Here is a 13,486-nt window from a genome sequence, read left to right as displayed (position 1 = left end):
TTGGTGTTGTTGGTTCCCCAGAGTATGTCTCCTGGGGTCAGTTTGCTGCAACCCCAGTTCTCCTCCAGCGTCAGGGGCCCCCTGCGGAGGGACAGGAAGGCCCTCACTGTGTGAGCAGGACGCAGTCTGCCCTGGGGGGGGGACAGCGAGGAGACCCTGCCCGTGGAGGTGGCCCTACTGCAGCGCTCTGACTTCTCCTGACAGCCTGGCATCACCTGGAGGGGCCCGCCCGGCAGCCATTAGGAGGAGAGGACACCGTTGCCCCATTTCAGCTCCTCCCTCACCCGGCCTTGAAGCTCCATGTTTGGGAAACTCCTCTACAGACAGCGCACACCTGACTTCCAGGTGTCCCTGGCTGGTGACCCTGGCCAAGGCCCAGCTGTGGGCTCCTGGGGGGCCACCCAGACTGTATCAGGGGTCTCTCCCCTGTGCCCAGAGCCCCTATGCTCACCCCAATCTTGGCACGTGAAATAGGCTGGCCTGCTTCTGCCAGCTTGGGGTAGACTCACCCCCACCTCTCTGTGCCCCTGCGCGCCTGTCCACACGACCTCCAGGAGTGGCATCAGGAGTGGACTCAGCCCCTGGTCAGTCCTACTCCTGGGCCAGTCATGAGTCCTGTCTGGCCTTGCCAGCCCCTGGGCCGGCCACGAGGGAGGGCAGCCCAGCCTCCTGCCCTCCCCCAGAGCCGGGCACCATATCCAGGCACCAGGGTGGGTCTCCCTGCCCCTCCCCAGTGCCTGTCCTGCATAGGCCACAGGGCTCCTGGGACTCTGGGCCCTTTCCCTTCCAGGAGGGAGCTCAGGGGTCAGCAAGAGACCAGGGAGACCTGTGGGGAGGTCTAGAAATTTCCCTCTAGAAAAGGCGGCCTGTCTGTGTGTGTGGGGGGGACTGTCAGGGAGCAGGGAAGGCCAGCTGTGACCACGGTGAAGAGGCCCGAGTGAGGTGGGGAAACCAAGGCCCTGGGAAGGCAGGGCCTTGAGAAGGAGCCGTTCCTACCCCACCTCCCTGGGGAGGGTTCTCGCCGGGCGAGCAGCCCCATGTGCCCATGAGATGAGATGGTGGCCAGGGCCAGCATGGAAAGGAAAGGAGTCAGGCTGAAAAGGACAGCATTTAATGGGGGCAGTGCCCCGGTCCTGGGGATGAGGGCCAGCTTTGGGGGCAGGTGGGGGAGAGTCCCTGTGCGTGGCCCTGGCCCGATGGGGTGCCAAGCTCGTGAAGGGTCTTCACTCCTTCTCGGTGTGGGGCTGCCAAAGGCCTCACCTCCTCACCTCCTCAGCTCTGGGGTGAGACGACACTCAGCCAGTGCGGGAGCCAGGGGCGCCCGCCCTCAACGCACCTCCCAGCTGTGCTGCCCACTCACCATCCAGGATGTGGAACTGGTCTGCGGCCTCACAGAAACCTGAGGGCCCAGGCACAGGTCAGGGTAGCAGGGGGGGGCCCACGGGGAGGGCAGGCAGGCCCAGGCCGAGGGACCACTCACCGTACTTGGGGAAGAAGTAGATGTGGTCCTCAGTGAAGTTGGCCCGCTGCACTGACTGCTCGAATGTGCTCAGGACCAAGTCGCTCACGGGGAGCGAGCGGGCTGTGGGACACACAGGGCTCCTGGGTGCTGGGCAGTCACGGGGCAGGGCAGGGTGCTCTGGGGACAGGGGTCTGTGTGCCTGCGACACGCCGGCCACTGTCTGACTGCTGCTCCTCCCTGTACCTGCTCTGTCCCCACACCGGGACCTATCTGCAGGGACGCCTCCCTGGCGCCCCGCTTGGCAGGGGAGGATCAGGGCAAGGGACGGAGGAAGGCAGGGTCTGTGGGCTCTCCCAGCCCCAACCAGACAGGCCAAGTGCTGAGCCCCGGCTCCCGCGTGCACGCACCGTACAGCTTCACTGACAGCCGCCGTGCCCGCTCCAGGTACAGGATGGCAAAACCCTGGTAGTCGGTCTCCCCAATGACCACGTCCACCGGCCCCCTGGCACCTCGAGCTGGACAGAGCCAGGCCAGCTGTCAGCCCCCAACTTCCAGCCCTGGGCCCCCTCCCCACTGTCCCTGCCTCACCTTGGAGCAAGAAGCGGCCTGGGACCTGCGTGCCTCTATAGAGCTGTTGCACCTGCCAGCAGATGCCATCCCTAGGGGTGCAGGGGGGGGGGAGGCATGGCAGGGTCGGGGACCCCAACCCAGGCAGGGCCTTGATGGACAATGGTCCAAGACACAGCAGAAGCAGGGGCGGGGCTGGGGTGGGGAAGGGGCCAGGTGGGGTCGGGTCCGTGCTGGGACTCACAGCTTTCGGATGGTGTTGACAGCCATGGCTGTGCCCTGGGGAGCCACACGCAGGGTGGTGGCCTCAGGCCGTTGGCCCTGCTCCTGCAGAGAGCGACACGAGGAGGCCACAGCTACCAGGAGCCATGTCCCTGCAAACTGGGGGCAAGGCACGTGGGGGCGTGAGGGGCTGGGGCTGCCCAGGCCTGACCCTCACACAGCTGGGCGAGCTCCTGCCTCCCCACCTCCTCCAGCTGTACCTGCCGAGCATCGAAGTTGGCCTTGGGCTGGATGGTGTTGATGGGGGACAGGAGCTGAGGGGGTCCCCGAGCCCTCCGACCCAGGGAGCCCGCAGCCAGGAGCAGAGTCAAGAGTGCCGTCCCAGGAGGCAGCATGGCGGTGGCAGTGACAGTGACGGGACTGGGGGCAACCAAGGGCAGGACGACCGAGCCCTGGGTCGGAGTCCACTGTCAGTGCCGCCCAGGAGCGCGGCCCAGGAGCCCGGCCCCGGAAGGCTACGTCTGTGCTCCCCAAGCCCCCGCCCAGGGCCAGGCCCCCACCCCCCAGCTTGGCCTTACCCTGGAAATCTGACCTCGACTCTGCACTTCCCAGCAGGGCCCTGGCGCCATTCCCTGTGTACAAAGTCCGAGTTGACCTCTGGCTATTTTTGCAGGAGCCCCCAGCGAATTTCCACTGTGGCCAGTGCCCAGCCCTGTGTACACTTATATCCTTTAAAACGCCAAGAGCTCCTTGAGGTAAACGCTGGTTTTATTCCCACAGCCAAAAACACGAGGCTCCTGAAGCCGCTTGTTTGGGGCCAGACAACGGGAGCGCCAGAACTGGGTCTCGAACCCACCGCCCCAGCGTCTTGCCCGCAGCTCCGCCCACGGACCCTGGCGCACCGCCGCTCCTCCCGGCCGCCAGGGGCGCTCTTCCGGGTGAGCCCCAGCGCGCAGGCGCACAAAGCGCCGCCCGGGCCGCAGGGCCCGGGGCGCAGGCGCAGGAACAGCTGACGCAGGCTGCCGGGCGCTCCGCAACCATCGATGCCTCGGGGCTCGTGGCGTCGGCCTGGCGGGCTCCATCATAGAGACGCGGCGGCCGGAGCGGCGGCGGGCGGAAGCTGGTCCGTGGGCCGAGGCCGGGAGCCGGGGCCGGGGCAGCGCAACCGGGCGGAGGCGGCCGCGGTGAGTGCGCCCGGCCCCGGGGAAGGACGTCACCCGGCCCCGGTCCCCGATACCCGGCCCGGACCCCAGTTCCCGGCCTCGGGGAGCGTCGTCACCCCACCCACGATTCCCAGAACCCTGACCCCTAGTTCACGGCCTCCGGCCGCATCCTCGGCCAATGAATGAGTCGCCGATGCCCCGCCCCCGACAGCCCCCTCAGAAAGGTGGGAGGGGGCGCTGGGCGGCCCCGCCCCCGTCCCGCCCCCAGCTCTCTGGGTAGTGGCCGTTTGGCCCGCCGACCGCCTGGCACGGCTCCCCTAGGCCACAAAGCAGAGGCTAAGGGCCGGCTTGTGCACCTGGCGTTGTCAGGGGCAGGCTGGCCGTCGTCCCGCCGGCCCCAAGCCTTTTCTGGGAAGGACCACAGCCCCACGCTGACAGCTCCGAAGCGTTGGGGCGGCAAGGTCAAAGTGACAGTGTTGGGGTCACCGGCCCTTCGTTTCTTGGCCTTGGAGTGGTCGCCAGCTCTGGCACTCAGATGTCTCCTTGGGCCCACGTCGTGGGGAGGGGGGTCAGAGGACCCTATCCAGATGGCTTGTTCCCAAGGCCTGGACCCTTTTGGGGTGTGGGCGGGTCTGGAATCTCCAGGGGCTGCACCAGGCCGGGAGGTGCTGAGAGGTGTCTGCTGCCCGCCCAGAAGTTGCCTGTTCCAGGCAATGTGGGGCTTGTAGAGGGAGGTCCCACAAGGGTGTGCAGTCTGAGGAGCTTGGCTGTCCAGGGAAGCTGGATGAAGCCATGGGATCCTGGGCCCGGCGGGCAGTGCCAGCTGGCCTTGCGCACAGGCTCAGTCCGGTGAACTTCCCAGCAGGGCAGTTGGTGGGGCTGGAGGAACAGCCCCCAGGATGCCTTACCTCAGCCCCACATCTCCGCCTGGGGGGGGGCGGTCCTCCCCCCGTCCAACTGGCAGCTAAGGGGGCCCCGTGTGAGTTTCAGGGCCGCCTGGGCAGAATGTCACGATGGATGAGGGGGGCACGCCCCTGCTCCCCGACAGCCTGGTCTACCAGATCTTCCTGAGTTTGGGCCCGGCAGACGTGCTGTCCGCTGGGCTGGTGTGCCGCCAATGGCAGGCCGTGTCCCGGGATGAGTTCCTGTGGAGGGAGCAGTTCTACCGCCACTACAAGGTGGCCCGAGATGTTCCCCGACACCCAGGTCAGCACCTGCATACATACGGCCTCACAGCCACCAGGCTGGCTGGGTGGGAAGTGGGGCCATCCCCCCGGCCACCATCTCCTGAGGCCACTGTGCTGAGCACCTGCTACTCAGATCCTCACAGTGATGGGGCACAGTCAGGCCACAGCTCAGAGCACGGCCACACCGGGGCTGGGGGGGCAGGGGGTGTCCCTCAGCTGGGCCTGTGTGCTCCAGGGGCAGGGCTGGCCTCCACACTGCCAGAGTCCTGGCTTCTGTGGAAAGGAAGACTTGGGGACCCAGCAGTGACCCCCCCCCCACAGCGGCCACATCCTGGTATGAGGAGTTCCAGCGGCTGTATGACACAGTGCCCTGCGTGGAGGTGCAGACGCTCAAGGAGCACACTGACCAGGTCCTGCACCTTAGCTTCTCCCACTCGGGCTACCAGTTTGCTTCCTGCTCCAAGGACTGCACGGTGAAGGTGAGGGCGGCCTCCGGGAGCTTCAGCCACAGCCAGGGCCAGGCACATCCCCACCACCCTGCAGAGGAGCCAGGTGGCCCACCCAGGTGGGAAGAGAGGGCCAGGCCAGAGGTGAGAGAGAGATGGCCCCGTCTGCCACATCCCTGTGGAGAGGGCCAGCGCAGGGAAGAGGCCCCTTGGCTAGGACCACACAGGATGGGAGGCTGGGCTGGTGGCCCCAGCTACCAAGGGAGAGGAGAGGGTCCTGCTTGAAGCCTCCTGTCCTCATGCCCCTCGGGTGGGCTGACAGCCAGGGGCAAGGAGCCACCGCCCTGATAGAAGTTTCTGCCTGGCCCAGATGGCCAGGAGATTGATCGGCTGGAGCTTGCAGCACGGATCCGGGTACCCTGCTGACACCCCTCTGCCCCCCAGATCTGGAACAATGACCTGACTATCTCGCTGCTGCACAGCGCGGACATGCGGCCCTATAACTGGAGCTACACCCAGTTCTCCCAGTTCAACCAGGATGACTCCCTGCTGCTGGCCTCGGGGGTGTTCCTGGGGCCCCACAACTCCTCCTCTGGCGAGATCGTGGTCATCAGCCTAGGTGAGAATGAATCTGGGGAGTCCTGGCCAGCACCCCCCCCCCACTGCCCCGCCCCTCCCTGCCCCTTCCCACCGGCCCCGCCCCGCCGCCTGCCCAGCCCCGGCTCCCTGCAGACAACTTCGCGCTGCTGTCCCGCGTGCGGAACAAGCCCTATGACGTGTTCGGCTGCTGGCTCACGGAGACCAGCCTGATCTCGGGGAACCTGCACCGCATCGGAGACATCACGTCCTGCTCTGTGCTCTGGCTCAACAACGCCTTTCAGGTGCGGGCGGGCAGGCTCTGCAGAGGTGGTCCCCCCTTCCAGGCCTGGCGCCCACTGCCCACCACCTGTGCTACCCCCCCGCAGGACGTGGAGTCTGAGAACGTCAACGTGGTGAAGCGGCTCTTCAAGATCCAGAACCTCAACGCCAGCACCATCCGCACGGTGATGGTGGCCGACTGCGGCCGCTTCGACAGCCCTGACCTCCTGCTGGAGGCTGGCAGTCCCGGCGCGGCCCCCAGCCGCGTCTTTGACTTGGGCAGCAAAGGCGAGGAGGAAGCAGCCGGCCCGGCCCCCGCCCCGGCGCATCCCAAGGAGGGCTTGCGGCACTTCCTGGACGGGTTCCTGGACGCACGGGTGCAGCCACAGCTGGCGGAGCGCGCGCTGGAGACCAAAGTGGCAGAGCTGCTGGCCCAGGGCCGCACCAAGCCCCCCGAGCGCAGCACTGCGGGCGCCGGGAACAAGCTCCTCATCTTCACCACAGGCTGCCTCACCTACTCGCCCCACCAGATCGGTAACTATGGGCAGGGCCCGCCCTCAGTCCCCAGAGCTGCGGGCTCAGTCCGCTTCACGTCTGTGCTAGGGGCCCAGCCCTGTTCCGGCCTCCAAGAGTGCAGGCACCATGGGGGGCCCAGAGGGGTCAGGGAGCCTGGGAGCTGCGAGGACGCACTCACCTGGCCCTCCCACAGGTATCAAGCAGATCCTGCCGCACCAGATGACCACCGCTGGGCCTGTGCTGGGTGAGGGGCGGGGCTCCGACGCCTTCTTTGACGCCCTGGACCACGTCATCGACGTGCACGGACACATCATCGGCATGGGCCTGTCCCCTGACAACAGGTGCGCCCCCGGAGGTGCCCTGGGTGGGGGCGCCTGCAGGCCACACGTACCGAGCGAGCAGAGTGCCCCTCGCTCAGGTATCTGTACGTGAACAGCCGCGCCTGGCCCAGCGGCTCGGTGGTGGCTGATCCCATGCAGCCGCCACCCATCGCGGAGGAGATCGACCTACTGGTGTTCGACCTCAAGACCATGCGGGAGGTGAAGCGGGCCCTGCGCGCCCACCGCGCCTACACGCCCAACGACGAGTGCTTCTTCATCTTCCTGGACGTCAGCAAGGACTTCGTGGCCAGGTAGGAGCTCAGGGCCAGGTGGGGCGGGGCCCAGCATAGCGGCGGGGCGGGGCCTCATCCCAGGCAGCGGGGCCGGGCCTCATCCCAGGCCATCCTGCAGTGGGGCCGAGGACAGGCACGGCTACATCTGGGACCGCCACTACAACATCTGCCTGGCCAAGCTGCGGCACCAGGACGTGGTCAACTCAGTGGTCTTCAGCCCCCAGGAGCAGGAGCTCCTGCTGACGGCCAGTGATGACGCCACCATCAAAGCCTGGCGCTCGCCGCGCACACTGCGCATCTACCAGGCCCCGCGCCCACGCCCACGCGCCTTATTCTCCTGGTTTGCCAGCCAGAGGCGCTGAGGGCCACTGGCCAACAGAAGCATCCTGGGTGTCCTCGTGCTGCTGGGACCCACTGAGGACGCCATAGAGGCTGTGGCCCTTTCCCACGGCTGAGCCACCGCCCAGACTGTGTGGGGTCTGAGAAGCCCACAGCAGCAATGCCTTAGGAAGGGGGTCTGGCAGGGCTTCAGGAGCAAATGGCCTGGCCCCCAGCACGCTCATGCACACACACCACATCCCGCAGCCATGATGCTTAGCACTGGGGCGTCCTGGGAGGCCTCCAGGCTGACTTGGGGTGCACAGGACCTGGGGGCCCACTTTTCACCCACCTGTTTCTTGGGCCTGGGTCCTGGGAGTCACCACTACACGTAGCTCTCAGCCAGCCCTTGGCAGCATTTCCTGGGTCTAACCTTGCCCTGGGAACCCCACGCTACCCCCCTCTGGTCGGTGGTGTGGGTCCGTCTGCCATGGCCCTGGGTGAACTGCATGTCACTAGTCACTGTTCAGGGCCTGAATAAACAGTTGGCAACAGCACACCACTGTCCCGTCTCTGTGTGCAGGCAGCAGCCATGTCTGCTGGTACCTAGTGGCCTGCCTGGCAGGTGGCAGGGTGCCCGAGGCTGTGGTAGCTCTGGAGCTGCACTGAGCCAGGCAGGGTAGCTCGAGTCAGCATCCTGAATCACGGCCCTCTTGACCTCTGAAGAGCCAAGACCAGGAGCGCACAGAGAGCGTTTGAGCATGTCCACCACGCTGTGTGTTCAAGGCCAGCAGGGATGCAGAAAGGACACAGACCTGGCAAGTGCTACGATGAACCCGGGACGAGGGATGGCAGGAGGCTGGGCGTGGTTCAGCAGCTTCAGTCAGGTCCTCAAGGGCATCCCTGCTGGGGGCGCTGCGGGGAGCAGAGCTCTGTGGGGCCTGGCAGGTGACAGTGGGAACATAGAGAAGTGGCAATGCAGGGGCAGGGCTGGCCCAGGCTGTACCCTCAGGCTTGGCTTAGGCCTGTCCTGGGGGTTCACCTGGCCCCCTTGTTCATGCTAGGGCCCCCTGGGTGACGGGGGTGCTGACGGGGGCTGGGCCTCATGTGGAGCTCGTGTTGAACCGACCTCCGCTCTACACACAGCGGACACAGACAAGGACGGGTCCTCAGGGATGACAGGGTCAGTGGCCTCCAGGCCAGAGGCAGCTGTGAGTAGAGGCTGCTGCGGTTGTCTGCCAGGGTCAGAGCTGCAGGCAGAGAGCTGGGCAGGCAAGCTGGGCCTGTCAGGAGTTTGGCCAGGAGGGCAGAGGGCCCAGTGTCCCCCAGCATGGGCTGCACACCCAGGGGACAGGAGCCCTGGCCCACAGGAACAATGGGAGTTCTGGGCTTTGGGGCTTCATCTCAGAAGCACCACACACAGCAGGAACAAGGAGGAAATCTCGGCAACAAGGACACAACAGCCTACCCGTCCTGCACAAGAGGTGCCCGAAACCAATATCCAGAGCCCCAAGCTGATGCCGTGAAAAGGAGCCAGCAAGCCCCACACACACAAGCACGCTCTCGAGAAATTGGAGAAAATGAGCCATTTTCTGAAAAGGACTTAAGATATATCTAATTTAAAGTCATCAAGGAATCTAAAAACTAACAATCTATAAAACAAAAAGAGGACAGGAATCGAGAACACACAGAAACGTGAAAATTCAAGAGGACCAATGGAAAATCACAGGTAGCACATTTGAAATTAAAGCCCAACATGTGGACAAAAGGTTGGGCCAGATTCGTGTGGTGCAAGAGCCGGGAAGCAGGCTGAATGGAGGGGAAAGGACAACAACCCAGAGGGACGATCAAACGTGAAGGACGCATGCACCGCCGCAGCACTGTCCCTACAGGGCCCCGGAGAGGGCACATGTGGAGAAGTGGGTTTAGAGAACACAGCTTAGGTGTGTGAAGGTGAAATCCTCACATGCTGATGTGTAGTCACACATGACAAGGACCAACTCTCAGCGGCCCAGCAAGGGTACCGAGAAGTCCTAGAAGCTCTGAGGGGTGGTGCTGGGTCCGGGAGAGATGGAGCTGGAGCCAGCGGAGACCTGGTCCCCCTGCGGTGCAGCCACGAGACCTGGACAGAGACAGAGCCCCAAGAACCGCAGAGGGCATGGTGGCAGGCAGGTTGGGAGCAGCAGCACCGGAATCCCCAGAGCCAGCACCCTTCACCACCGTGTATCCTGGGACCTGGCCTGAACTTGCACAGTGCAGCCATGAGCACTGGGCGCAGTCTGCCCCAAGGTCCGGCAAAGAAAGGCCTGCTGCCCAATCCATGGGGAAAGGCCCAGGGCTTTCTCCTCTCTCTTTCAGCACCCCAGGCAATGTCCTAGTGGCAGCGGGAAGAATGGCTGTGGGGGCCCACAAGTGCCACTCAGGCAGGACCCTGCTTGCTCTCCAGTCAGTGCCACGCCACTCCCAGAGCCCGTTATTTTGTGTCCATTGTCCCACTGTCTGGACCAGACATGGACCAACTAAGGAAGGGCACGACAGTGCATGGTCACAGAGCCCTGAGGTTCTGGCTGAAGGGCCAGACAGACAAGGGGCAGCATGGGAAACAGCCCACGTGAGGGTGAGGACCGCCACACCTCCCCAAGTGACCAGAACCACACTCTGCAAACTTGCAGACGGCACCTGACCCAGCCTGAGGCCCAGGTGGGGCACATAGGACCGGCCCCAAGAGCGTGGCTTTGGAGCCTGGACTGATGCTGGGTCCAGCCCCAGAGGCAGTGGGAACGTGGGCCTGAGCCCAACAAGGCCAAGTGCCTGTGAAGACACCAACACCGTCCACAGGATGCAAAGGAGACGCAGATCGGACAAGTGATACTCAGAATGCTCAGAACATAATCCGCGTGGAGTTGGCACACAAAGACCCATGAAGATTTCAACTCACAACGGAAGACACTCGGGGGCCAAGGAGGAGAAGACAGATGTTGAAATTATGTGACAAGAACTCTGAAGTAACTATTAGAAAAATGCTTGAGCAAGCAATCACCAACAGTTTGTAATGGTTGTAAAAATACCAGTCTCGGTAAAGAAACAGAAGGTATTAGAGGAACCCAATGAAAATGTTAAAACTGAAAAGTACAATAACCAAAAATTTAAAACTCACTGGACAGACTCAACAGCAGGATGGAGATGATAGAGGAGATTCAGCAAACTTGGCTGAAGATAAATCAGTGGAAATTCTCCAAAGTGAGGACCTGTGGGGCAGTAAGAACAGAGAAACTAAAGCAGAATATTGGAAAATGTCCGAGTAACTCTGTATCATTATAGGCAGGAAACGGGAAACTGAGGAATAAAAACAGAGAGAACCACCAGGAAACAAAGAACAAAATGGCAAACATATCTAAGTATATCACCAACTACATTATTGTCCAAATGAAACCAACCAAAACAAAAACACTGTGCTGTCTATAAAAAACTCACTTCAAAAGAAAGGATGGAAAAACACATTCCACAAAAATACGATGAAGATAAACAGGATTGGCTATGTTAACATCAAAATACACTTCAGCTAAAAGAACATTACTGGGGACCAAGGGGCATCACACTGATGAGGGGGATTCAGCAAGGCACACTGCAACCCTAAGTGTGTGTGCACCCAACCAAGGAGCCTCAAAACACGCAGAAAGTGACAGCACTGTGGGAGCAGCAGACGACCCCACAGCTGGAGGTGGAGACATCAGACGCCTCTCAGTAAGTCTCCTGGGGCTGCTCTAACAAAGGACCACAAACCGGGTGTTTGGAACAACACAAATGTACGTCTTACAGTTCTGGAGGCAGAAGTCAGGTCGGGGTGCCGGCAGGACCAACGCGCTCTTCCCGTGGCATTCTCCCTGGGTCCCCTCATGTCACCCTCCCTCTGTGCATGTCTGTTTTCATAAGGACAGCAGTCATATTGGACTGGACCTGCCCTAACGACTTCCATCTTAACTTGATCACCTCTGTAAACACCCTATTTCCAAATAAGGTCACTGCGTTACTGCGTTACTGGGGGTTAGGACCTCAACTTGTCTTCTGCAGGGAGATAATTCAGCACAGAACAATCAGCTAATTTAATTTAACTGATGTGTGGAGGACATTCTTCTCAAGTGCACATGAATACTCACCAGGACAGGCCATAGTCTGCACAAAACACATCTCAACAAACAATGTCAGCACTTCTCAACTCCTCTTACGTGAGAGGAAATCCTCGGTACCAGAACCAGACAAAAGCTATAAAAAAGTCAGCTACAGACCAATATCATTCACAAATATACATGCAAAATCCTCAGCAAGATAGGAAACCAAATCCAGCAATCTATGAAATGAAGAGTATGCCGCAACCAAGTGGGGGTCATTCCAGGAGTGCAAAGCTGGTTCAGTATTCGGAGGTGAATCAATGTGAGGCAGCACACTGACGATACCGGCGAAAACCACACAGACAGGACACGACACAAAGAGGGCATTTTACAAAGCATCTAGTCACGATAAAAACCCAGCTAACCAGGAGCGGGAGGGAAGCTGCTCAACCTGGTAAAGGGCCGTGCCCAGAAACTGCAGGTAACATCACACTTAGGGTGAGAGGGACTGCTGCCTGCTCTTCCCACCCCATGCAGCCTCATGCAAGAGAAATGACAGGCATGCAGAGTGGAAAAGAAGAAATAAAACTCTCCCTATTCACAGGTGACGTAATTGTTTATGCACAAAATCTCACCAGATCTACCCCCAAATCCAAGAGCCTCCTCAAACCAATATGTGCATTTATGAAGCTTACAGGATGTGAATATAACTCACAAAAATCAACTATCCCTCTAAACACCAGGACCATATAATTGGAAACCAAAATTTAAAAATCAAGACCTTTTACATCAGCTCAAAAAAGTAAGAAACGCTTAGGCGTAAACCTAACAAAACATGTACAGACACGTATGCTGATCCTACAAAATAATGATGAATACAACCAGAGACCTAAAGAGGCAAGTTATATTCCCGGAGGGGAAGACCTGCCAGAGGTGTCATCGTTCCCCAAACTGATCTGTAGATTTTCCCATCAGAATCCCAGCAGGGTGTTTTGTTGATACAATACTAGCAATGGAACAAATACAGCAGAAACAATTTGAAAAACAATAACGTTGGAGGAACCACCTGCTTGAGCAGATGTAATGCCTACTGCAGATGGTGGTGAAGAAGACACACAGATCAGTGGAACACCACACTTCACATGAATATGGCAGGTGAACGTTTTTAAAAAGTACAAAAACAAGTCAATGAGAGAACAGAGAGGCTACAGTTACGTCAGCCAAATGATGGAAAGTCAGTTCAGTACATGGAGCTGGAACTGGCAAAAAAAGTGAACCCAGAGCGGAACCTCACACGTTGTAGAAAAATGGACCCAACGGATCATAGACCTAAATGAAAACTGTCAAACAATGCACACTTCTAGAAGAAACCATAGAAAACCTTCGCGGTCTGCATTAGGCAAAGACTCTCAGACGTGACCCCACAAGCACAATCCATGTTAGAAAAAGTTAGACTTCAAAACTTCCAATTTCTGTTCTGAAAAACACTTTTTTAAGAGGATGGAAAGGTAAGCTACAGACTGAGAGAAAATATTTACAAATTACATATCCAACAAAAAACTTGTATCTGGACTATACATAACTCAAAACTCAACAGTAAGAAAATAAGCAACTCAATTTAAAAATGGGCAAAGAACACAGACACTTCACCAAAGTAGTACCCAACATCAAACATTACAGAAATGCAAATTAAAACCAAGACAAGATGGCACACCTGACACTGGCTGGCACTTGCACACATACACACTCGTGCACACATACACACGCACACACATATGTGCACACATGCGCACGCACACTGCTCACGAGGACGGAAGCTGACCTGCACGGCGGGAACACCAAGGGCCACAGCTGCTGCGTCAGCCCACGGGCTGCAACCACCCGACACCACAGGCTGGGGGCTTCCACACAGACCTTCCTTCTCACAGCTCTGGAGACTGAAGCCTGCGGTCGGTGCCAGCGTGGTGGGAAGGGTCCTCGTTCAGGTCACATGGCAAAGGGGCTCTGGGTCCCTCCCATTAGGGC

At 60.0% G+C, this 13,486-nt stretch overlaps 2 protein-coding genes across 4 annotated transcripts; one reads left to right on the top strand and one right to left on the bottom strand.

Moving 5' to 3' along the window:
- Positions 1–1,095: 1,095 nt before the first annotated feature.
- On the bottom strand, positions 1,096–3,233 carry C8G (complement C8 gamma chain). 2 transcript variants are annotated; one of them, XM_074331404.1, is made up of 9 exons: positions 3,144–3,233; positions 2,830–2,883; positions 2,512–2,703; positions 2,274–2,410; positions 2,051–2,121; positions 1,870–1,977; positions 1,481–1,582; positions 1,361–1,399; positions 1,096–1,278 (listed from the first exon to the last, which is right to left on the bottom strand). In XM_074331404.1, the coding sequence occupies exons 2-9, from the start codon at positions 2,878–2,880 to the stop codon at positions 1,265–1,267; spliced, it is 714 nt and encodes a 237-aa protein (XP_074187505.1). In that variant the 5' UTR covers positions 2,881–2,883; positions 3,144–3,233; the 3' UTR covers positions 1,096–1,264. The 2 variants fall into 2 exon arrangements, with proteins under 2 accessions (XP_074187505.1, XP_019612290.2); XM_019756731.2 differs by lacking the exon at positions 3,144–3,233 and having other exon boundaries at positions 2,274–2,356.
- Positions 3,234–3,270: 37 nt separating this feature from the next.
- Positions 3,271–7,909, top strand: FBXW5 (F-box and WD repeat domain containing 5). Of its 2 annotated transcripts, none has more exons than XM_074331400.1 (9): positions 3,271–3,435; positions 4,405–4,620; positions 4,923–5,080; positions 5,492–5,666; positions 5,780–5,928; positions 6,013–6,439; positions 6,615–6,762; positions 6,840–7,052; positions 7,153–7,909. In XM_074331400.1, exons 2-9 carry the CDS (start codon positions 4,428–4,430, stop codon positions 7,394–7,396), a joined length of 1,707 nt encoding a protein of 568 aa, XP_074187501.1. In that variant the 5' UTR covers positions 3,271–3,435; positions 4,405–4,427; the 3' UTR covers positions 7,397–7,909. The 2 variants fall into 2 exon arrangements, with proteins under 2 accessions (XP_074187501.1, XP_019612283.2); XM_019756724.2 differs by having other exon boundaries at positions 3,271–3,638.
- The last annotated feature ends 5,577 nt before the right edge of the window (positions 7,910–13,486 follow it).

The sequence above is a fragment of the Rhinolophus sinicus genome, linkage group LG04, assembly GCF_036562045.2.
Source record: "Rhinolophus sinicus isolate RSC01 linkage group LG04, ASM3656204v1, whole genome shotgun sequence".
Taxonomy (NCBI): domain Eukaryota; kingdom Metazoa; phylum Chordata; class Mammalia; order Chiroptera; family Rhinolophidae; genus Rhinolophus; species Rhinolophus sinicus.
Note: the sequence above shows the minus strand (reverse complement) of the source record. Positions and strands in the feature narration are given on the sequence as shown.